General features: G+C 38.1%; 1 protein-coding gene across 1 annotated transcript in view; it reads right to left on the bottom strand.

Annotated features, from left to right (window-relative positions):
* LOC106456100 (uncharacterized protein C14orf132) overlaps positions 1-25,600 on the bottom strand; it is a 29,680-nt gene extending 4,080 nt beyond the window's left edge. The window contains exon 1 of the mRNA XM_013908414.1: positions 25,207-25,600. Coding sequence (XP_013763868.1) covers positions 25,207-25,233 — 27 coding nt within the window. The 5' untranslated portion in view covers positions 25,234-25,600. The remainder of the gene's footprint in view (positions 1-25,206) is intronic.
* Positions 25,601-26,733: the final 1,133 nt, after the last annotated feature.

A 26,733-nucleotide genomic window follows, 5' to 3' on the forward strand; every position in this document is an offset into this window, starting at 1 on the left:
CACACACACACACACACCTCGTCTTTCCCTCGCACAAGGGAAAACACTGTTTAGAAAGCATTCTGCTGCTCTCCATTCATTGGCCCCTGGTGGTGAATAATGACATGACACATCCTGTAAAGCGCCTGCTGTTCACATGAGCATGATGGGGGTAGACAGGCATGCATGAGGTCCAGCAACCTGTGTTTTCTGCCCTCCATTCTGTCACTGTAAGTGCTGACTCATCCCACTGTGGCATCTCAAATCAACCTTTTCCATTTTAATGTTTCTTTTTATATTAAAAGTTTACACGAAAAACATGTAATGCAAATCAGAATCAGTGGGAGCCTGTGAAGTAGTCAGGCACAAACGTCAAGGAAGGTGGTAGAGAAGCAGACTATGCAGACATTTCAGGTTTCCAGAGGTGAGCAATTTACAGTGAACTTAATGTATAACTTAACAAAACTTCCCACAATTCAATTAACAAACCTCAACACACCATGGCTCTGGTAACACCACTCACCTCTCCTCTCTCCTGCATCTGGTAGAGACTGGCTTTAAATAGGGCCATCAATTTCCCTCCAATTGCCCAGCCAGTACCACTCACTCAACTGAGGGATCTAAAACTCTACACAGATTATCTAAAAACACAAAACCTCTACACACTTCTAACATGCACATTTACACAACTAAATGGCAGTATTAACGAAAGGAAAAACATTCAACAAATCACTTTAAACCTTAACACAAACAAAAGGAAGCATCTCTATGGAAAAAGAAACCCCCCCCCCACTTGGTTTGACCTGCTGATGTCACATATGACAACTTTAAAATGAGGAAATGCCAGGCAGGCGTTTCGCCACACCTGACCCTTATGAAGACTGAAAAGACAAACAAAGTAAGTAAGTATGAACAAATGACTTAATCTGTAACATAATAAAATATAAAGAAACATAACTTAGTATTTAGCTTAATTTGCAGAATGTTTGATTTGCCGGCAACAAAACGCTTACACAAACAAACCCGGGATAGTGAGTGAAGCAATGTTACTTAACAAATAGCAAATCATAGCAAATACATAGAAACAGAATAATGTGTACAATGTGCAAAAAAAAAGGTAAACCCATATGGGACAAATGGAGAGCATTGCAACTGCTCCTCCACTTTGTCACAGAGCCACACTACACAAGGCCGCACCTAAAAATGTCATACTATATATCTAACCATGTCTCTAAAACAAACCTACAATTGCAACACAACTGACATTAATGACATTTGCATGCACAGTGATCTGTGTGAATTGTCTTTCAAATACTGTCCCACAGGTTTATTTGTTTACCTTGTACCTTTACAAGCCAACTCCAACCTTTCTCCTCAAAAAGTGACTGATTTGATTATTTCACTCTAATCTCTAGACACTACCTTAATTTTAACCTTATCCTGCATTAATAATAATAATAATAATAATAATAATAATAATGGATTGGATTTATATAGCGCTTTTCAAGGCACCCAAAGCGCTTTACAATGCCACTATTCATTCACTCTCACACACTGGTGGAGGCAAGCTACGGTTGTAGCTACAGCTGCCCTGGGGCAGACTGACAGAAGCAAGGCTGCCATATCGCTCCATCGGCCCCTCTGGCCCACACCAGTAGGCGGCAGGGTAAAGTGTCTTGCCCAAAGACACAACGACCAGGGCAGAGAGCCCGGGGATCCAACCGGCGACCTTCCGGTTACAGATACGCTTCCCAACCCCCTGAGCCACAGTCGCCCCCCCATTCAGAGCTCAATCTCCATCTTGCCTAATTTAACGTTCAATCAGACAATAACTGATGTGTGCCACGCTGTCTGCATTCTTTACCTTTATGTTTTATTTATTGGTAACTCATTAGCAAGCTGTCTGGATCAGTGGGTATTCATACTAATAAAGTGAAGTGGATAATGGAAGCGTGTGAAATACTAGTTCAGTAATACGTCTTAATATAAATATTTGATCCCCTAGGTTTGGCCCTCTTGTTCAGATGATAAGTGGGACTGCTTCTATAACTACAAGTCCACAATTACTCTGTGGCTCATTCATATGAGAGTAGAGCATCAAGCAGTTAAAAACTAATGGATCACTGGAAATTAGAACCTTCAAGGTCACATGCATCCCATAGCGTTTGAACATTTAGGCAGGAAATGGAGGCCGTCCCCTAAGAATTACTGCTAGGATAAAGCTCTAGTACTGACTAAAGTTTCCTGATATTTGGAAACATTCATCTCCTCAACATAACAGTGAACAAGTGGCTAAATGGCTTCAATAACCACATTCAGCCACTTTCAGACCAGCTTGGTACCAAATTGAAACCTTACAAATGACCTCAGCACTCAAGAGTATCCCACTGGGAAAGGTGAAAAGAGTCTAATTTCTCTGGTTGTTTTGTAACTTGTGGATATTTGTGTTTCAACCACAAAGTAAACAGTGTAAAAAAAAAAAAAGAAAAAAAAGGATGATTTTCAAAAAAGCTATTACTTGTGTAATTACTGTAATATTTTCTCTATACTCTTGAAGGCCTTGTGGTACAAGACGTTGTCTTGATACAATTATGACTGTATAAAATCAGCCACTGGATGGGTATGTTCATAGCATTGTGGTTGATATATCCCATCGTAAATGGTCACATGTTTAATAAATCAATTGTTTTATGCACAGTACTTTTTTGTAGCTGACAAAAGCAGTGGACTAGGAAAGCTAACTTCTTCCACTAAAGGCCTTACTCAGCATTGTTGGAGTAAAATGCAGTCATTAGGAGAGATTGTCTGTTTGTTATTTGCAAGTAATCAGATTTGTCTGTTAAGATTTTCCAACCTACTTGTTATGGTTGCTTTAAAAATAAAAAGACCACCTTGTCCTCGTCTAAGAAATGAAGTTGATTTGGAAATGCCTTAAACTTGGAATTTGTAATATTACTTTCTACCACAGCTGATATCACATTGCATTTTTTTGTAATGCAATGCTATAAAACATTACTAAATTCAATAATCACTTTACAGATGGTGTGTTTTTTGTAATCTATCATTACTTGCATTTCAAAAGTTTGGCAGTTATCTGCATGATGGTTGGATACATGAAAAAAAATCTAACTTGTATTTTTTTACCATGCACACTTATGAATATTATTTTCATTTTCATTCTACCTTAAAGTCTAATCAATGAAGCACTCTTTGCCCTGGTTTCCAACTATGGAACAGTAAAATAAAGATACTGTGTGTCCTCATTTGGATAGAGATTTATGTTGGTGTGCAAGACTACAGCCTAAGGTTTAGGTTTTAATTGGTAGTTATGTGACATTGCACCCCAGGCCAATGTTGTAGAGTAATGCAAAAGTAATATAACAAGTAGTGTAACAAATTACTTTCTCCTGGGAATAAACAAGTAACATAATGCGTTACTTTTTGCAAAATTGATGCAAAAAAAGCCCGATTTTACAGAAGTCTATTAGAAATTGACTTCTCACTTGATTTATGACCTCAGTAAACAGATTCCTGTTAAGGTTATGGCTTATGGCATACTTTATGGCTATCCTACCAGAATCATACTCTCTGTTTCCCCCTCTGTGATAATGTCTGTTTTCAAAAATGCCAAATACGAGGTCTGAAAATGAGAGACCACAAAATATAATTTCATATGGCTACATTTTCATACATGCATGTATCAAATTCATGGAGTAGGGAACTTGACTTTCCGATGATTCACTTCCTTGAGTCAGCTAAACAAATACATTTGCCTGACATCTGTGCCTCCTGGATACATTTACACGCTTTCCCAATTTCCAGTAGCTATCGAAAAGTGCAAATAGCTTCTTTCCTTCAATTCAAAGGACCAGCTGTGCAGATAATACATATGATAGTGTAGTATTTTGTGTAATGTTGTGCAGATGTTTATCCTTTATTTGAACACGAAGGGCTAGGATTTAGAAGCTATGGAATAGAAGAGAGAAAATGAAGTGGTTAAAATTAAAGCTATTGAGAGTGGGGTCTGGATTATTCAAAGCCAACACGACCTTGTTTTGGAAAAGACATGCAGTCACTAAATTTTTCAAGTGTAACTTTCCATCCTTGGAGTGGCATGGAATTAGTTTACGCCACTCAAATGGGTTTGTTGCAGGCACCTCAGGAAAAAAATACTCACACACATTTGCACGTATATACATATATCAGTACAGGAGTGTGGATAACAAACCAAATGAACAAGCATATAAAAAAATTAATTTGAGAAAAAAAAACTGTAAAAATGCAACTTACTGTTCATCTTTAACCAATTGAATCTGTGGTTTTTTGTTTGTTTTTTTTATATTAAATGAAATCAACACACACACACAAACTAAAACAGTAAAAAGTTGGGACACAACTTCATTCCAATAACAGCGGAGAAATTGCCCAACTTGCATATTTCACACCTTCTTGGCTTTGAGTGATGGCTACACCTGTGCAACACACCATGCAGCAAAACTACAATCTACAGCAGATGATACAGTGAAAATGTACAATTCCACCTGCTCAGCTCTCACAGCTTTGATTTATTCGTCCCAGCTGTTCCTAGAGCTGTGTCCTCCTACATGGATGATCACAGTAATTGTGAAATAGAATGGACTGTAATTGCCTCCTGGGGGATAAACCACCAGTAAGTGTTGAACTGAAATGGTTTTTATTCCAGATAAGAAAAGCCCAAACAAATGTCTCTGAAGAGTGGAGAAACCAACACATATACCTAACCACAAAAGCACTCACGCATGACCATTAAAACAAAATCATATAGAACTAGGTGGTTCTCAGCATTAATCCACTGGTCAAGTGGAAATAAATGTAGTCAAACTTTTCCTTTCATCCAACCATTTACTTCCACTTAGCCAATACAGGAATACGGGGGGCTGAAGCCTTTCCCAGTTGTCACAAAGCAGGGGGCAGTATATACCCTGGACAGCTTGTCAATCTAATATTAGTGCAACCAATCATGCTAACGGACAATTCAGAAGCACTAATTAAAAAACATGTCTATGAACTGTGGGGGAGGCTGGGGTACCCAGGACCTTCTTGCAATAAAGCAACAGTGCCCCTCCTGTACTGATGTTTATTTATCCCAAATTTTGAGTCACTTGAATTGAACACGATGCTTTACATTGCAGTAAAAATGACTAAAACATTATTTAATACCTGAATTTTAGCCAAAATAGCTAAAATGTTGGTAAAAAGTTTTTTTTAAATTAATATAATTTTGTTGAAATTGGGCTCTTACGATTTGGAATTGCATCAACTATGAAATCCGAATACACTTTTTTTTCCTATTTGACCTTTTGACCTCTCCTGTGACCTTAAATTTGACCTTACAATTTGCAGCAAATCTGTGGCTACATCCACACGTACATGGGTATTTTTGTAAACAGAGATTTTCCATTTCTGTTTTGGAAAAAAAAAAAAAAATCCCATCCACACAGTTTTTCGTCCACATGTAAACGCAACAAACAAAGTCAAATGCTGATAAGAGAATGCCAAAGCAACAGGTGGCAATATGATCCTAACCGTCTAGAAATGTTGGCCAATCAGAAGTCTAGAAGCCTGGGAGGAAAAGCATAAACAAATTCATCTCACGTAAACAATAACGTGGCGCACAGCGTGACGTCAAAAAAGGCGCACACCTTTGACTTTGTGTGACTGAATCTCTATTTTCCTCGTCCACATGTAAACGCAAAAACTGAGTTTTCAAAAATCTCCAGCCTGGCAGGAGTTTTTAAACATTTTGTTTTCAGTGAGGCCCAAAAGCATAGAAAAAGCCGCATTTCAAAAATCCCCCACGTAGGTGTGGACGCAGCATGTGCAAAGTAAAGGTAGACTGAAATATCCCACAAATAATATATTTGTTTATTTTCTTCACAATGTGATGCTGAAAAGGCATAAAGAACTTGCACAGGTGAAATATAATCCTTATATTTCTTGCATTGGTGTCCTACATTGTTAAATAATAAAAAAGTTTGGTTCTGGAGACATCCAAAAAGATGTAATAATACTGTGAGTAAATAATGAAGTCACACCTAGACAGAACATTTTGACCTGGCCCACCAGGCTGGGGCTCTAAATAAATTCAGTACAGGGCTGTGAACACACTTAATAATAATAGTAGTAATATGTTTTACATTCAGTCCTTCTTTATCATTTTTATTTGTTTTATTATATTTTTATTCTTATTTAATGAAACAAGATGAAAAATTACTAAATATATATGGACAGACAGTTTATGATGAATAAAATGCATCTAAAAAAGTGGACATGGGTCCATATAGTAAATACATTTAAAAATAAATAAATAAAAAATAAAAGTACATAAAAACTATACAGTCTTTTAAAAGATAGCCAGTTCTTTTTCATCACATAAAAGTCAATAAGAAGCAGCACATTTTATCTCAGAAGCCGAAATTTTTCTGAAAAACTGTTGACCGGTGTAGTGACGCTAGACTGAAATCACACTCAATACTTGCACTCTTGAAGAAAAAAAACAAAAAAACAAGGAGTACTTTAGAGAACTAACAGGCACAGAAGTGGATCCCTGCTGCGTTCAGAATTGACTTTGTGCTTGCAAAGTCAAGCACAATCAATGAAAACACAAAGTTGTTGATTTTCTCAGTCGTCACAGCCATCTTGGCTTTGGTTTCAACATTTTCACAATTAAGTTATTTTGTTGCTTGAAGACAAACGCTCTCCTGCTTTGAAATCATGATTTAGTTAAACAAGTCCACGGAGAATATCACACACCATCAAAAGGCAGAAAGATCTTTTTTTTCTACTGAAGGGTGTTTTTATTTATTTATTTTTACAATGTCCAAAATTGATGTCCAAAGCCCAAACCTCCTATAATACATTTTTAATAACCTGTTTATTTGAAGGAGTATAACTAAATATTTATCAGAATGTCATGATTTCAAACAGTTATTTTAGTTACTAAAATATGACTTTTATTGAAAGTGACATTTATTTCTTCAGAATTATTTATTGCTGATTCACCCATGTGCAAAGACATTAGGATGTCAATCAACCACACCCCAAAATAGTTGCTGAAAGCATGCCTAATCATTAAGTTACAGTGAAACCACCTTTGTGGTGAGATGACCTAAAACTGTACATATGCATAAGACATGTATTACTACACTTAAATCTAATCCTGTCTAATCAGTGCTCTTCTCAGAGAAGTGAAACAGGTGGAACAGTGAGATCATCCAGCAACAGATACTAAATGTAACTGCGCACAGATGTGACTTGCTCTAAAAGGCTGGCAGGTTTCTCACATCGCCACCCTGCTGCTTTCATTAGCAATGAATATGGGCAGCAGTAAAGAGTCTACTGAGAGAACAAATTTTACACTCAGAATCCCACAGTACCAGTGATGATGACAGGCTACAATATCTGCACAACATCAAAATGTATATATAGGTACATCATTTGTTGGATAGACACAGCAGACTGAGTGATTCTGGACACAGCCCTACTAAAAATCAGCTTGTTAGCAATGTAATTGTTAGCATATTGGCATGCTGATGTTAGCGTTTATCTGAAACACTGCTGTGCCTAAATACTCTCTCTCAGAGCTCATAACACAGCTGTGGACTCTCATTCTTGTTGATGTATTTCAGATTTATAGCTTAAATCTACTGAACCCCTAAAAATGAAGAAGTTCTTTTTATGTAGGTCCAAACTTTGTTGGAAACAAACCAAATTTTTGTCATTTTCTCTCTGTACACCACCTCTGTGGATTTGAAATCAAATAATAAATGTTAACTCTAGTAATTAAAGTTATTTTATGCATATTACCCCATTTTCAGAGGCCTAATGACTAATGAGTAATTTCATGGCCAGTTGAAGCATTTTTCCATGTTGTTTCACAACAAATGAAGCAGATATAACATCTGAAGAAAACCTTTGAAGTTACCAAATGAACAATCTTTTACTTTCTTTAGCAGAAGGAAAGCACTGATAGCTCAGCCACTTCCAAATCCCCGAAAGACCACAGTAGACACATAGAGGGTGGGATGACAGAATTATTTCTATGGTAAAAACAGCTTTGCAACATCTACACTGACCTGGTTACAACACTCTCAAGCAGGCAGATGTATTATTGTTAAAGTCAGCAATGAAAAGATTCGTGAGTTTGTGAAAGCACCAGATTGCAGACAAATAGCCTGCAAAGAGCCAGCACAGATCTCATAGAAAGAAACCTTTAGGCAGTATTAAAATGTATTACATTGAATACATTGAGTATTACATTACATTTCAATTTCAGAATATTTTTTGTTTCCTTATCTGACAACAAAAAGTTGCAGATTCTGGAGGCGTGCTTTGCAGAACTATATTGACTTTGGGCTTTGGTAACATTAGCTCTCTACAGATGCAACTGAATTACAGTACTAATCAGGGAAGTAAATAAATATACCACTCTGACCACTCTTCTCTATAGGGCTGTAGGCACCAAGAAAAAACTTTGAATTTAGCATATTCCTTAGTAAACTGTAGCAGATTGAGGTAGTCATACCATAAATCTTAAGGGTTTTTAAAAGGTTTCTTCACCAGCACGGTAGTGTTAAACCCCTTTGGTTCCTACTGGTCAGATTTACACCTCTGCTTTCATTGATTTTCCCTGTCTCAGCAGCCCAGCAGCATTTTTTAATAAATCTTATAACTCAATAGAACAAGTGTAGCCCAAGTGATCCTCACTTGACGCCTCGATCAATCTGTCAGGTCAGTGGAAATTCAGCAGGACTGAAGAAAGTTTAATATACTTCTTAGATATTATAAATGATCAGCGTTCCTGGTTTTGTCTCTGACCTCGACTTTATACCTTTCTTTTCCCCCATTATTGCTACTCACAATGCATTAAAAGTAGGACAGCTAAAGAAAAAGGCCACATTTATTTGAAACACAATATCTGTAATAATGCATGTTCACATCTGGGGGTAATTACTCAGTGTCTGCTACTCGCACATTTGTAATTAGCAGTAGTGTGAAAACTTATAATGTGAGATTAAACTAAATCCATCAGCTTACAAAACATTAAATTGCACCAAAACAAAGACTGATTTCTTATTCCAACTAGATCACACCAAGGAGCAGACAGATAAGGATTTATAGCAACAAGAAAGAGTGAAAGACAGACAATTATTCAGAGACGCTGAGATGAATTGGCTGATTATACATCAAATATCAAGGGGAGTCTTAAAGTCGAGGTATGTTTAGTGCCTATCTAGGTCTGTTATACCTTCATCCATTACTCACAAGGTTCACACAGGTACAAAACAAGGAGAAATCCTAAAGCTAAAAATGGCATCAGTCAGCAGCACCTAAAAAACACCAGAAATAAGAGAAAATGGAGCTGAAAAGTTAAAAGATGACTCAGGATTTCACTTCTATATCCTCCAAAACAAGTCTTAACGAACTGAAGAGATCAAATCAGAGGCTGGCAGTCTAAAAAATCTATTTTTTTCTGCTCTATTATTTAGATGATTAATGTGCTGACTACCTCTTTAGGCTCTATTCGTGATACACATAATTGTTATTGATGCAAGCATTCAGACTTTTCAAATCATCACATTATTCCTCAAAGTCTAAAACTGCCTGAGATGCTGTGTTCCTGCCTTTACACAAAGAATTGTGAGCTGGATCATTAACTTCATTTTACAAACAAAGCAGGCAAGTCTTTCAAAAGTGTTTTGCTTTTTAGATTTATTTTCTTAAATAAATTAATCAATATCCATGTATCTGTGTAAAAAAATTAGCCACTGCTACCTTTGTTTTTGGAGGTACAAGTGAGCCAATTCTGCAGATGTGGTATACTAATTACTGACACACCCACTATGAATGCGGGCAGATACTTGCTAATTAGTAACATACAAATAAAATACTCACTCATTAAAATTCGTTAGCTTTGTTATGTTTGTATGAGCTGTGTAAGCTGAAAAATATCTGGAACATTATTATATTTCTTTGTATAATTCAGATGATGAATCATGTGGAGCTGTTGCATCTGCATTTGGCAGGCACTTGTCTTTGTTCCACCTCAAGCAAGGTTGTCACAATATATGGACACAATAAATGCTGATTAACTTGCTACCCTTTTCTACAAAACCATATGAGGCAAATGAAGGCAGTAAGATCATAAAAGTGAACTGATAACTCAAATCTCAAAGCAAATCTACTTTCATGACTTTTTACAGGGTTTTTATTTGTGCCTTAACTCATTTCAGTCATATTTTCAGTCTTCTAAAAAAAAAAAAAAAAAAGATGCAAACCATAAGCCCATCTCAGAGACACTCTTTAGCAAATAACGAGTAGAGACCTGTACCCTCAAAAACAAACAAACATCTGGGCTCATTTACAGGATTAAATAATCTTTATCATGGTCAAATCTAGAAGAGTTAAACTGAATTTGCATTTGAGATTTTAAGGACAGAGTTTATTCTATTTCCCAATCTCAGTAAAATCTATAAAGTTCAGTACATAGAGTGATCTGGTTTTCATTCTCAAACTTTACTGGTAAGTATCAGGGCAAACAGGTTGAATGTGTATATAAGGAACACTTGTGAGAGATTAGAAAAGACCATGCACTTGCTGTATATGTTGCTGCTGTCAGCCACAGCTACATCTCCATCCATGTCTGCTCATTCACTACAGAGAAACCAAGCGCAGAGACGAAAGTGCTGAATTGAGTGTCCGCTCATGTAAGACTAAGGCTTGAGGTGATGTGCTGCAGGGCAGGCTCTTCTTTGCTCTTACTCTTAATATACAGGCCAAGCAGAAAGACTCACATCTACTTCATTATCTGAAGTACAAAGCAGTTGGCAATAAGATGAAGAATCATCTTTTCAGCTATTGAAATGACGAGTAGCTCTCCTTTAAGCGATCTCAGGGTCAGTGATTCAAGGAACCACATTCTCCTCCACATGCCTACGTACCTTAAGACTACTGCATTTGTAAATTATATCAAGGTAGATATCATTGTAATTATCAATAATGATGTGCAAATTGCAGTATTCAAATATTCGCATTTCATATTATGCACACTTCTGTCTCCCGTCTGTGTTACATACACACACATGCATTGTACTGTAAAGGCAAGTCTTCCCAAAGAGAGGTTTGCTGTTTAAGGAGACTAATCTAATGTCTAATGTTACACAAACAATGAGGTGAACTTATCCAACAGTGGTTACAATGAGAATATTGTCATCTGCTCTGTAGGCTAATTTGAGAATCTCACTTCCTCTGCTTGAGCTTGTAAAAGACTCTCATTACGACTAAATTTCATTTGCGACAGTAATAACGGTAATATTGTTGCGGCAACAATATTAACAGAATTACAGCAAGCGTTTGTGAGGATTCATGAATAATTCATCTTCAATTTCACCTCATGTCACTTTTCTCACTTTAAAATCCTAAAAAGCTGAGAATCTGTGCACACCTGCACACTCAACGCCTCCAGGTCATGGTTCAATGAGGTCTGGATGCCAGAGTTCTTCCTGACATCCTTTTCCCCCTCAGTCACTGACTGCTCTGACCTTGTCATTGCTGGTCTCATATCTTCTTCCTCCTGAATCCCAGAGGCTTCAGTGACATGGGAATGGGAGTCACTCATCTTATATAGGCGGAAAAGTTATCTCCTCAAGGATTCTACTGACTCACACTCTACACTATCATCTCAATGTATTTACAAATCTTTATGTACATATACAGTGATTAATTTATTAGATCACCACCCAATGAAAGATTTGAGCCACAGCTGCACTAAATTAGCAGTGCTGCTAATTACCAAAATCATTTTTTTAAATGTTTCTGTTGAGGCTAATCCACCAGTGTATGCAAGCTCCTCCATAATCATTGACTTTACTGCTTTTTTGTAAATCGGTAAGCCTCATTATTATTTTCGATTAAGCTGGCAAATTACAGATATTAGAAAAAAATGTTTTGGTGGTTAAATATTATGCCAGCCTCAACTTGTGGTCTATTTTTAAGAGATTTCTTAAATATATTTGTGTTTAGTTCTATAGCACATTTAAAACAACACTATAAGAGTAACTAAATATACAACACATTTACATAAAAAAAAAAAAATTAAACAAAGTAAATAAGATCGTGTATAATAAAAGCCAGGGTACCCTGCTCAGCTAGAATTGAAAGCAAGTGAGAATAAGTAGGTTTTTAATAGTGCCTTACAATGGATGAAAGACTGAGTATTGCTCCAGAGGAGCTGCTACTGAAAAGGCTTTCTCTTCATTGCTTTTGAGCCTAGCAATGTACAAAAGCAGTTGGCTTGCGTCAGTGCTCCGTAAGAGTGTAAGGTTGCTAACGTTCAATTAAATAAGGTTGGGCCAAAACCACTGAGACTCTTAAAAACAAGTAATAAAATTTTAAACTGGACCCTGAAATGAGCTGGAATGTAGGTGTAATGTGATCACGCAGTTCCTTTCCTGTCAAAAGGTGAGCTGCTGCATTTTCTACAGCCTGCAGGTGACAAAGTAACGACTGATCAGAGGCAACATATGAAGAATTACTATAGTCTAAGGAAGAGTGTGACTTACTCTCTGGAAGTCATGTGGCGGGAGGTACTCCTTCACCTTACTGAGGATACTTTGTTGAAATAAGCTTGTCTTCTTTCATAATCTGCTTTTCACATTTTAATGCACAGTCAGAAATCACACAGGGTGACGGTAAGAAGCTAAAAGACAAATGGCACTGTTGTACACATTTGGCTTCCCCAAACAAAATTATTTCTGTTTTGGTGAGTTCATCTCTAACCATGTTTGTACCTCTCTAGGACCGATCACCAGTGCCTGAATAGAAGCATGGCTATTGGTTTGTATGTTTGTCTATACTTTATTCGTCAGTAGTCACATTTGAATTCTGCAGCCTCATATGCTATTCGTGCAATTTGTGTGTTATGTGTATCACTGTATATCCCTGAAGAGAAATGGATGCATTTTGAAACATCTCTGGATAATTTGTATGCACTGTGCATCTCTCTACTTAATGACCTGTCTTATTAATTTCTGTAATTCACAGCTAAGATGATCTATTTTCATCCCACACCATGATATATTTATTTAAAAATTTAAATTATAAATATTTATAACAACAGCAACTTGATTTGTTTATTCTTACTGTAAGGTAAAGCTACTGGGATATGTGACTGAAAGGCAGTAGGATTTTTTTTAAGGCAGATTAAGAGAATTTCTCTCTTTGTTTGTGAATATGCAGTATTAATATAAATCAACATCCGCATGGCTGCTGGTATAAATACTGCTTGTGTATGTGTATGACATAATAATGTGATTTAAACGTGGGTTATCAGAGCAAACATCCCCTACCTACAGTAATCCACTTATGTGCACACGTGTTGCGTCAGAGCAGCCCTCAGGTCTGCAGAGCATTAAGAACCAACACTTCCTGTCAAATGTAAACTGCAAATGTAAAGTCATCTCTGTGCTATGTGTTTTTCACATTTTTTCATATATTCTTTTCATATATGTATGAATTTAAGATAAAATGACAAAACCGATGAGGTGGATAATGTAAGAGGTACGAATGGTTGTCAAAAAGCACTAGAAAAGTGATCCATCTGTTACACAATAAATAGTACTTTGATTTCCTCAAGATTAACTGCAAACACAGTACGCAAGTCAAGAGCAATAAACATTTGTTTTTTGATCAAATTGATTTGACTTTTGTTAGCACTGCTGCCACACAGGAAGCAGATCGTAGGTTCAAAGCCAGGCTAGAGCCTTCCTATGTAGAGTTTGTGTGTTTTTCTTCTGCCTGTAAGAGTTCTCTCCGGGTACTCCAGCTTCTCTGCCTTTTGCCCTGTTACAGCTGGGATAGACTACAGCCTCCCTCATTGACCCTGTAGCGGGTGGAGGGAAATGATGCTGTAAAAGAAGAAGATGGATGGATGGTTTAGTTTCCTTTTTCCTGCTGGGAAGGCATTTTTGTATTGTATTGCTAGCATAATGGATGCTTTCCAGCAAAATATCCCTAACCTCTGAATCAGGGTTGGCAGCAGACCATGAAGTGGACGGGGAACCAACTGTAACAGGGGCCACTTGCCTCAAGTCACTTTGCTATTTTACAATTATTCATTTACTTGTCAATTCTTTTCCAGTAATTACAACGATACACATATTGCACACTGATAGAAAATTGTAGTTACAAAACTCCAAAAATACCTGTCTTCAAGGCAAAGCAGGAAAGAAGCACACTAGGATAGCTGACTGTGAGCGCTCAACACATTTCCATTTGTTTTGCAATTTTCAACAAGGGTCGTGCTTTAAAACTAGTGACATGGGTGTTTACGTTTTTCATTACCAATATTGTATGAATTAGTGTAACTTATAGTCAAAGTGTATCCATAGAATTCAGCCTCGGGGGATGCAATTACAGGATACAGAGGCCCATCCATAATGCAAGCGCTGCTCTGAACACAACTAAACTGGTTATGCTGCTCGTATTAACAGGGATGTGCTTTTGTGGTGTTATTCAATGCTTCTTTAGGTGTAAAAAGGATTTAAACATGCCTCTTTTTAACATTAACCCTAAAGAAAAAAGCAAAGCATCTTAATAATATCCAGTCCATTTAAATGTATCCATGGGTGGCTACTAAAGCCAAAAGACATTTTATGCTTTTCTCTGCAATGACAGTCTCAGTATTATGCTTTTTTTTTCAAAAAACAAAACAAAAAAACATAAACCTGCCAGCTGATATTGATATTTTTATATATTTAATCAAAATAGATTGTGTGGGTGTAAAAAGAGTGGCCACAGGGGTTCTGTGAACAAACACAAGAATAAACACAGAAGGCTCCACAAAGTGCTGCAGGACTTGCTGTAAAGTCTCCAAAATTAGATTTCCCTGTTTATGTCAGTGTGGCCTCATGGCGCATAATGATCTGCAAAGTGAATGAGTTTTGGTTGACCTTTACTTAAGTGGATCTGAAGTACAAAGTGAAAATGTATTTTTTATTATCATTATTTTGTCCTTGGGGCTTGGTGTTGGTAGAGCAAAAAGTGGTCAGTCATATTTATTTGACGCTTGAGCCTTTTTAGTTTGCTGTATGTTGTAGTAAACAACAAAAAGCAAGCATTATTTCATTATCCATGCAAAATTGAAAAAACACAAAGCCTGTTTTAAGCTACGAGGACGATGTTTCTTCAGTGTGTATGTTGTCGGCAGTGAGAATACTTATGCCTACACTAGTATAGTACAGTGTATAACCTATAGACTGTTGTAGGTTGACATCAGCATTTATGAATGGTTATTTTCCCTGTGGGTGGATGTCATACATTTGTCATGTGTGTGCCATGTTGGCCTAGTTACATTACAGTGGTGCCTCTCTGTTTGTTCTATTAAAATTCTCGCAGTATGAGTTTATTTAAATGTTTGCATGTACAATGCATCATGAAAACACATTAGTTTCTGAATAATTTGACAGAACAAAGCTGGACAAGCCTACATTAATTATTGCACGGCAAAAGAAGGAAAAAAATGAGCATGAAAGATATACACGAAAGCCCACGTATGCACACAAAAGCCTTGCATTTATGTCTCTGGACCTTCTATCCATCAGTCATCAATATAAATAAATAATTTCTGACTTTCGCACTCTGAGATGTATACAAATGACAGGGAGCAATAGTGAGTGGGTGGTGAGACAGGCTGCAAGTGAGCGGGACTCAGGTGTGAAATCAGTAACTGCAGCAACAAACAATATCATCGCTTCTTAATGACAAGTATGAGCGACAGTAAAGTATAAGACTGCACAGCTTTGACCCTTCAGGGCCTATGCTATGCTTAAAGCATAGCCGTAAGCCTAACCTGATATGGCGTATGCACTACATGTTCCAGTATGAATATCCTCACTATCCATTTACTTATTTTGGCTAGAGTAAAACACCCCGGGTAAAATATTGTGATACTTCTTAGTTTGGTGTAAGCTCAGGTCTGAAACTGTTGATTCCAACACAGAGTTATGAAGTTCAAATGCATCAAAACACCTGCTAAGAGAAGGTTCAAGCACTTGCCAACAACTGATTCACAACTCCTTGAAGGCGTCATAAAAAATTCAATGTTAAAAGGGAAAAAAAAATGCAAACTTAGTGTACTTCTCCACAAATCAAGCATACCAGCAGAGATGCCAAATGACTTCCATATGTAATACAGCTTACATACTGTAAGTGCCTGATTCATTACCTGGGCATTAAAGTTGTATGTGCCCAGAAAGGGAAAGTCGCAGCCAGATTTACTTTATATAAAACATCACAAGGACAGTGGAGGCCCTGCTAGTACTAAAATACAACCAGGGTTGTAATGGGAGAGGTATCATATGTTTTCATATGAAATACAGTCAGCAGCCTGTTCTTGAGTTGTGGCTAGAGCTACAACAGAGACTGTCAGCTGTTGCCTTAGAAGCCAATCTAAAGGAAGACTTTTCTCCTAAGGCAGCAGTATTCGTGAGCAGTGAAGTAATATTGTGTGGTATACAACCTAAACTCCTTTGCAGATTGAAGAGGAGTTGAATGAGAGGGAAATGGAGGGAGGGGAAGGCCTCTTTGTACACTTTGTCACTCGCCTTAGGGCTGCTTTCTTTGAACAAACCCAAGGTCACACTCAAAGAGTAAGGCCCAGTGAAAGAGATCAAATCAAGAAGCAGGATTTTGTTGTTGGTATTATTATGGAGGCATTGTTTGAAGCCAGTAAGGTTTTAAAGTTTGGAAAGAGTAACAGCTGACATAAGTTGTGGAAAAGCTGCGAGCGGGTAATTAACTTAAACTGTGGAGATGTAAACAATTTAACTGGCTTCTCCTGGAAAACTACAGACGCCATGTTGGAGACTCACGACCCACTTATACTGCCTTTAGCATACTAATGATTCCAAAAATGCATAATGATACCGATATATTACAGCAGCCGTGGCGATGTTTAACTACAATCATAATTCATCACTGCTTCCTCACTAATAGTGTGTAATCAGCTTCTGCCATTCACCATTCACCAAAGCAGAACAACCACTCACTGTTTAACTCTCCACAATTTCCAATCGTGTTTCCTTTTCATAAAAAAAAAAAAAAACTGCTCATGAGCTGAATGCAGATGTGCATTTTATGTGCGTTTTAACGTCTGGAGCATCAGCTTGAAGCTCATTTTCAAACAGCAGGCCGAGGCACTACTCTTCAAAGTTTTACCCTAAATTGTATCTTAATTTTATTTAAAACACATCAATACAGGCTGATGAAGCTACTTTGCAATTATCTAGGGGGAATAGATTATTCATGCCAAAATGTATAATTGATGCTTGCAGAATATCTAAAGCAGCACACTATAAGAAACATTTGGCATAGGTCTATCAGGGAAAGATGTTATTACTTCATACTTGGCTGTCACAGTCCATCAAGTCTCCCTTTCATTCACCCCAGGACTTTTTTCAATATGCAGCCACTCATTTTAGGTACGAAACAGCTGGGAGACATTTGCTATTACAGTGCAAACATGTTGTAAAATAAGATGGCAAGGTGAAATTGAGAAATTATGTGTTGTAATATGACAGTTATTGACAGTTCATTTAGCCCCGGCTCCTTTGGTTACTGTTGCTACATCCATCAATTATCTGGTCTCACTTGGCTAAATTTTGTTTGATAACATTGATAGACTTATAAATCAAAATCTGAGGAATTTTAGAGATAGTAAGCCTTCCGTAAGCTGTTGCCAAATACATGTTTGTCCCTCTGGTGACAAGAATTTGGAAGATCCCATTAAAAATCTCTAGTTTGACTTTCCATTTACTGAAATAGATCTTTTACAAGAGAATTTCAACCACTGGATGCATTTTACTGCTGACTCGTATGCTTTTGGCTATAGCTAAGTCAAATTTATAACTTAAAAACATATAGCATTACTTGAAATAGAAAGACCCACACCCCTGTTTTTGGGGTGTGGGTCTTCTGATTGATTTCAGGCTTCTAAAGTTAACTTCTGCAGGGTCAAACATGTTGATTTCATCTGAAAAGTCCACATGAACAAAGCCAACTTTCTGGGACTACGGGATACGATACGACCCTAATCCTCAGCAACTCAAGATCAATTTAAGATCAGTTTAACATGATCATTCCCCTCTTACACCCCCTTCTCACTCCCGACGCGTAATATACCAACGATTTGTCATGGCACGAGGTGTTCCATGGGAACGCAAAAGGTGACCGTCTGCGTTCCTATGCTACACACCGGATTGTGCATGAAATCGAATAGAATGACGCTCCTGCAGTAACACACGTTCCAGTCGTGTATTCCAGCCCAAACCCTAACGTTAACCACCACCTTAATCGCGTTAGATAGTGTTTTCCAAAGCGATTTAAATAAAATAAATGTACAGGTGTAGATTCATTCCAAACGGTTCTCGTGTTTCCTAATTTTTCCGAACTCGTAATATAGGGACGTGTTGGGTGGCCAAAGGCGTAACATACCTATGATTTGTCACCTAGTGTAAAATGTTACGCTTTGGGAGTGAGAACGTGTTGCCTCCTAATGTATTACAATATTAAATCCACTAGCTAAATAATTTTTGATCCCACCTGTGACACCAAAACAAAACTTGTATGTCAGATTATTATTATCATTTGAGTGTCACACAATACAAAAAGCTTTGAGCATATGGACTAACAGCAATGTGCTGGCAGGTATTGCTATTCCATCTCCATCTCTTCCCAACTTTTGCTCGGTGGTCAATAAATCACACCTGCTCCAGTGAAGATTGAGCACACAAAAGGGGATGAGGAACCATTGCTCTTTCTCCTGACCATATTTTACCTTAAGGCTTCTTTCCTAAAAGGGCAGAGATTCATGATCAGGGAAAAACAAGGGGAACTGGACTCCAGTATGCAGTAAAAATGCTGGTTTGTTTTGAAATGTTGCTGTTCTGAAATGACTGAAATGTTAGTTACTGCATCTGCAGTAGATGGGCTGTGTTCAAGCATCCTTTCTCGTTAAATTTAGAGCTCAGCAGAATTTAAGGCACTATTCATCCATCCATTTTCATCCACTCCTTCCAATTTAGGCTCACAAGGGGATTGGAGCTAGCATCCTCTAATTAACCATGTGTAGCCACAGAGATTTCTGCAGGCACTGCTTGCTTAACAAATGCTACATACTCCTGGTTTAGATTTCCAAAGGCTAAAGTCACTAACAAAAACATATAGTTTCATAACATTAGCTTTCATCCAAGAAAGAAATACTACACCTGTTGATAACTTCACTGCAGTGAGCTCTTACTAATCAAGACAGACTTAGTGAATAGATATTTTTATTATTTTTTTTATTTTTATTGGACAAATACATTACTACAGATGTACTGGTCGTACCACTGGGTGGAGGTGCTTTACTGTTGCCTAGTTTAAAGAATTCTACAAGAAGGCAGTTTCATGCTTCATTCCAAGAATAATGAGAGCCAAAAACAGAGATTTGCAATTTCCTGTTAGTCAGGAACTTGATAGTCCCATTTGCATGCTTTCTTTTAATTTAAATTCATTTTGGCACTTTTATGGCTTTATTTGATATTTGATAAAGACGGTGGAGATAAAGAGAGAGAGCGAGCGAGCAGGGGAATGAACATACAACAAAGTGCCAGCCAGGTGGGAAATGAATTGGAAACTCGTGGCATTTTTGCTAGTGTGGTTTATGCCCAAATCAGAGAAAGAGGAAGGGTGGGAACCTGGAGCTGGCCATTTAACCACCTGCTGCAGCATTACTGACTTTTCAGCATTTTCTGTCTTCGATATGAGATAATTAATGTATCTATCTGATTCTAGGAAAGACTGCATAAAAAGCAGTTGACAACACCAACCCACAGTACTACTGTATGCTCGTCTCCCCCCGCTATTCTGTATTACATGCATCCATCAAGTGGGAGTAAACTACGAAGTGGCCCTGCATTGAAGAGCACGACCTCTCCTTCAACCCATCTGTTAATGGAGACGTGTCAAGCAGGGCAACATCTCTTAAGGGTTTGTATAAGAGTTTGTCATTAGCAACTTTTTAATGTTGTTTACTGCCTTTTCACTCTCTCTGTGTCCTTGAATTTATCAAATTTTTATACCCAGAGACATGAGAAATGACTGCATGTACAGACAATAAAGGAAAATAAATCAGTGACCTGCCTTCAAATTGCATTTCTTGATAAGCTACCAGAATAGAAAACAGACCTATCAAAGCACGATTACCTGCTTTTCATCTATTTAAAGCACTGATTGTTTCCCCCCCCCATGCAAACAGCTCCGTGTAATTTGCTTGAGCTGACTGTTTGCATTCAACCTGTGTGCCTCTAAATATGAAGACACATGAAAATCTGGGTCTGTTGCAAGTTTTCACTATCTCAGGACTACAGCTTTCATGTAAAAGCAATTGCTGAAAAAGCAGACAAAAGAAGACCAGAGGGGAAATAAATTCTTCAAGATGAAAAGGCTGCCGTGACATTATTACACTCTTCAAATTAGCCACGACTATAGAAAGCAGGAGATTTTTAATAGGGGCAGTCAGTTCGTGGAGAATTCACAGTGAGATAATATCATTATGTAACTCGACTTTTTTATGAAGTTGGGTTTAAAAAAAAGGAAAAGAGAAAAAATGGCCTAGATTTACACTTTGTGTCTATTTCCAAAATTGTGTTTAGTGAAAAATAATCTAGTTTGCGAATAAGTCAACTTGAATTTCTATATCTGACTCAATATCCAGGGGTGGTGGTGCGCAAACATATCTTGCTATATCTCCAGCATGTCTTTCTAATTCTAAATTATCAGCTTGTGCTCATTTTTAAACACTTGCTTTTTATGTCATCTGGCAAATAAACTAAAGTGGTTTTGTGTCTATATACATAGGTCTGTTTGTTGCTACTGTCAACAACGCTTTACTTCATCATCCTGTCACTCTCATCTGTACTCTTTAACACAAGAAGAGATGTACAAAGCCTGTCAGGTAGAATGACTTGGGGCTATAATTTCACGAGAAATCATGATGGCTTGCCATGAAGAGACAAATCAGCCCAAGAGAGAATGTGGAAACAAACCAGTACTCATCCTTAGCTATGAATTTGGCCAGGTAATGAAAATATTTTAAAGCGAAAGAAATAGACATGACAGGGGATTAAATATAACCCTATATGTCAGAGGTGGTTATAGTGCATGTATGAAGAGCTAAAAAATGAGTAAAAGGCAAAGGCCACTGGGACACCCTCCACTGGATAGGCAGACCCTTAAGGGGTTTGCTGCCCTGTTTGGCAGATCTGTCAGCTGAAGCACGTTTGAGACTGGCAGAATGCCCAGGATGTTTGCGAAGCTTGTCTTGGGCTGACCTCAACATCAGTTACTAACACAATGATTCATTTTCTTATGCCTTAACATCTGCCAGTTAAATAACCTAACAGTGACAGCCTCAACAAGATGCTAAGATATACACAATATAATTAACATCAAAGTAGCAGGATTGGGGGAAAAAAGAAATTCATAAGTATGTGGATGTCAAAAATTAATCTTGATATCCACAGGGATCTAAGGGAAGCTGTGTGAAACATTTCTCAGTTCAGTCTAATTGAATAGATAAAACGCAAACTGCCGAATCGCACTCAGCTTAGCATTCAAAAGCTTTGCTGTGATTGCCGCCTATTAATCCATGTTTCACAATGCTCGAGGATGCCACCACTTTAAAGCTAATGCTGTATACCCTTTTTCCATTTCAAACCAGCGAAGCATTGCTGCCAAATGCAAATCATTCACCAAACGCAAGAGTGCACACATTGTTCTGTCAAGAGCTATTTAGAAATGTTTCTCGGATAACATACAAAACCATTTTAACAAAAACAGGAGTGAGCAATGCTGAAAAACAATAGCCAGTAATGCTACCAGTTTCTGTGTAATGGTACACACCGTGCATGTTATTGGTTCTTCTGAATGACAAGCAAGCTACTCATTTTCTATGGTCAATTTCCTCTTTTCAAATACTACAACAATAATGACCAGTGCATCTTCAAACCCACCAATTTTCTACATAGAGAAAATCAGAAACCTGCTCATCTGAGTTAAAGTTCTTTAAAAAAATTTCCAATCTTTAGGCCAGAACAGCTTTAGCAGCATCCGTCATCTTTTAGAGACAAAGTGGTGGTGAAGGTCCAGTGATTTGCAGGCAGCAGAGCTACACTGAGATGGATGGGCAAAAAATCATCCATTGTGAAGTCAGTCTTCAAAACTCCAGGGACATTTGCCTGACTTCATTCACAGTCACCATTACAGAGTGACTCAGGGCACAGGAGTGAATTTCACTACAGTTAAATTAGCCATTACCGATCTGAGAGAGCTGCATTCTTTGGGGGGAAGGTACGTGAATGTTGAAAAAGGTGAACTTCAAAAATGGCAAGTGTGAGGTAAAGAGTCAAGAGGGAGTGGTAAGCCACCTTTCTAGTACCAAATACAAAATTCCCTTTAAAGCATTTGTTTACTGTTGTTTTAGGACTGAAATTAGTTAAAGGGGAATCGTCTGGTGTGGGGCTAGTAATACACAGCTGTCTTAACTACCAAGATTTTTCACCATTTCATTTCATTCAATTCATTCATTCAAAATGAAATAAACACACAAGTGCCGAAAACTGCAGTTCCTTTATCGGCCATTTGACGCTGGTGCTCACAAGTTTTACCTACTTACCAAACATCCTTGGAGCATTATCTACTGGTGCGCTGTAAAAGCTATTTTGCTAACTGAGTTTAGGTCGCTAGGATAAAAACATATAATAAAACATATTAACATTCTGTTAGTCTTTTGTTGGATTCATTGCTTTGCCTACAGTGTAAGTATTTCACACTTTTGTCCTTTACTCTTTAAAAACATGTTTCCTTTGTCCATAATATATTACTAACAGACAATAGGACAAAGGACAATATACACTCACTTTCCACTTACTTAGATAAACCCGTTCAACTGCTCATTAAAGCAAGTATCTAATCAGCCAATCATATGGCAGCAGCTCAGTGTATGTAGCCATGGTTAAATGACATGTGGAAGTTCAAACCAAGAACAGGATGGGGAAGGAGGGTGATTTAACTTGGTGTGGTTGTTGGTGCCAGACATCGGTAGTATGAGTATTTCACAAATGCTGATCTACTGGGAACACTCAGTCATCTCTAGGAGTTACAGAAAATGGTCTGAAAAAGAGAAAATATCCTGTGAGCAGCAGTTCTCTGTGCTTTGTTGATTCCAAAGGACAGAGGAGAATGGCCAGACTGCGTCAAGCTGATAGGAAGGCAACAATAACTCAAATAACCACCCATTACAGCCAAAGTATAGAAAGAGCATCTCTGAATGCATAAAATACTGAATCTTAAAGAAGATGGAACAGCAGCAGAGTCTGTAGTTTACGTGGGCTCATCAAAATTAAACAACAGAAGATTCATGTTGTCGTCTCAGAATTTGGCTTAAACAACACGAATCCTGCTTTGTATGCAGAGTTCAGCCTGGTGGTGGTGCTGTGATGGCGTGGGGGATCTTTTCCTGGTTAATTTTGGCTCCTTCTTTCCAACAAAACATTTTTTTATGCCACAGCCTAGCTGAGTATTTTTGCTGACCGTGTCCATCCATTTATAACTACGGTGTGCCCATCCTCTCGTGGCTGTTTCCAGAAGGATAAACACAAAGCTCAGATCATCTCGAACTGGTTTCTTGCACATGACATGGAGATTACTTTTCCCAAATGGCTTCCACAGTGATCAGGTCTCAATCCAATAAAGCACCTGTGGGATGGGGTAGAACGGCAGATTCACATTATGGGTGTTCAGCCAGCAAATCTGCAGCAACTGTGTGATGCCATCATGTCAATATTGACGAAAATCTCTCAGGAATGTTTCAAGCACCTTGTTGAATCTATACCAAGAAGGATTGAAGCAATTCTGAAAACAACCGAAAGTCCAACCAGGTACTAGTAATTTGTAATGAAGTGTCCTGTGATTGCATATTTCTCAAATATTTACATTTTTTCACTCTTTTTCCCCCTATGTACTGAAAAGGTTGCTGTCTAGTTGTCTGGTATTCATCTCATAAATTAATCAGTTGATCCATCTCTAAACATTACTTGTATCTATTACCCATTTTGGGGACCTTTGCCAAGAATTTCATTTGTGACACACTGTTTTTCTTCCTTGCATGAAGAAGAAAAAATACAAAACTAATTCCAGCATCTTCACTTTTGACTTGTGAGGTTTCCATGCTCTCCATAATGTATTACTTTGCTTCTCTTTAAATCAGATAATAGTGAACAACAACGTATTCTCAGATGGGTCCATGCTCCAATGCATTTCCATTTAGAGGTCCTTGATTTAAAAAGATTTGGGAGCATTTGGCTTCATCTTGCCTCAAAGAACAGCCCTTGGCAGAAAAAAAATAATGCAATGAACCCTTTAATAGTAGTTGTGCAACGAATGGCAAAGTAGATGGCACCAGATAAACCACAAGCTGCCAGACACTGAGAGAGAGAGACGAGAAGGAGGAGGAGGGCAGGGAGAATATCAAAACAAACCCCATGTTCTAAACAGATGCACAATAGCACATGTCCTCCATGGAGCCAAAATCACTTCAGCACGTATTATGCAAAGCAGTGCAATACCATATTTGCATGAATTACAAAAATGATTTGGGCCAGTGAAGCTGGTGCAATTCAAATGCCAAAAATAAAACGAAATGAAGAAGAGTATCACATCCACGATGTCGTTAAAACTTAAAATATACATTTGGAGCTCTCATTATTTTGAATTCTCTGACACAAAAGCATACAGAAGTGCAGCAACTCAACGCCTAATGGTGACACATGAAGCAAAGAAAACCTGCGAGCTACAAACTTTGAAAGGATAAGGAAGGAAACTAAAGTATTTACTTGAAGACTGTTAGAGTGATGCTGAAGTGCAACAACGTCCCACTGGCCCTCACACAATGATATGCGCGCATAAAGACGCGATGGTATCCATACTGAACCATGTTTAAACACTGCAATTAATGGAAAGTGTCAAAGCGTGATATGAACTTAATCCTCGGCCACGCCCTTGAAATCCACGGGCAAAATACATTCATAAGAATTTTTTAAAAGTTCAGACAAGCTAAATATATTTGAGCAGTTTGGAGGCGAAGCGTCTCACCTGTGCAGCCATGAATGAGAGATCCATACTGTTGCTCCGTTCAAGCCAAGGCACTCAACGAAAGATGCGAACGTGCGTGTTTTCTTTTCTTTAATTCCCCGTCAGAGCATTTGCCTGCTTTTGTTTACTCGACATCCACCGACTCCGCAAGTTGGTAGGTGGACTTCACGTGAAGCGCATGTCGAATATGAAGAGTGGAAAAGAATATGAGGAGGAGAAATGAAGGGGGATAACGAGGAAGGAGGAAAAGGGGAGGGGGCGAAGCAGACGGGGTAATGAAGAGATGTGGCTGCGAGAGAGACAGCGCGAGTGAGAGGGAGAGCGTGGAGGAGGCAGGGGAGCCGGACTGCCACATAAAACGGAGGAGGTGCAAGTCCTCCCTCTCTGTCCTCAGTCTCTGTCGCTCTCTCACTCTCCCTTCGTGTGTGTGTCATGCTTCTTTCTCTTTGTGCCTCCCTGCTGTTTCTTTGTCTCTTCAAGCTGCGTTGTACGTCATTTTCTCATATTTTACCTTTTAATCGGTTTCTTACTCATTTTCTTCTGTTTTATTTCATAAATCAAAAATGAATGAAAGCGGGGAAAGTATTTTAATCTTTTCCCACAATGAGACTACATTTCCTAACAAAGACAGCATTCAGTGCTATCATTTTTCATGGAGATTGTTCCAGTCTTTCATTGTGGAGAACAATTGAAAATGTTTTTTTGCTTTTTCAATCATTGAATCTAAAACTAGGAAATATAGCTCTTTATTCTTTTGGTTTATATGCACTGTTTTTTTATAAGAACTGAAGAGTTCTTTAATGATGCAATGCATGTATAAAATATATTCACTCTTCAATTCAGAGAAATCTGGATTTCAACATAACAATAGCACCTTTCCCAGAGCTGGGTCTTTTAATACCCCTTTACCATCTCTGTGTTTGGGAACAAAATCTAGAGCAGGGATGTGAAACTCTTTCTAAATTGGGCCAAACCGGTGAAACTGCCTTTTCTATATTTGCTGAAAAGTCTTAATATGATATGAGGAAAACAAGTGCAACTTCTACAGTAGATCTCGGTTTTTCTACATGATAACTGTGTAAAATTACAGACAAGATATTTCTTGAGTAGATTAAAAACATGAACTTTTGCTTCATTTAATTGTTTATCTATTGCTTTACTCTGGTGTAGTATAAATTGCAAAATACTCTTAGAAGTTAAAAATCTATGCAGTCCTTCACAATTTCCAGATTGTGGGCCAGACTGGAGTCTTTGCTGGGCCGATTCTGGACCCCCAGCCTTATGTTTGAGACTTCGATCTAGAGTCTGTTCTGAGAATTTCCACCAACGAAGACTGGTGCCACTGACAAACCGCTGATACTGGCACATCACCACAAAATTTCTGGGGCCAGAGTGATATCAGTGGCTTCAGGAGCAGCTCTGAGAAATTCAGATGCAGCTCACGGATTTCGCCCATCATAATTTCCTTCCTGCCTTCTGCTAATAACACTGCATAACACTCGGAGTTCGTCTAAATGTGGGCAAGTT

Source organism: Pundamilia nyererei, unplaced genomic scaffold, assembly GCF_000239375.1.
Source record: "Pundamilia nyererei isolate P.nyererei 1_Seehausen unplaced genomic scaffold, PunNye1.0 scaffold00010, whole genome shotgun sequence".
NCBI lineage: Eukaryota > Metazoa > Chordata > Actinopteri > Cichliformes > Cichlidae > Pundamilia > Pundamilia nyererei.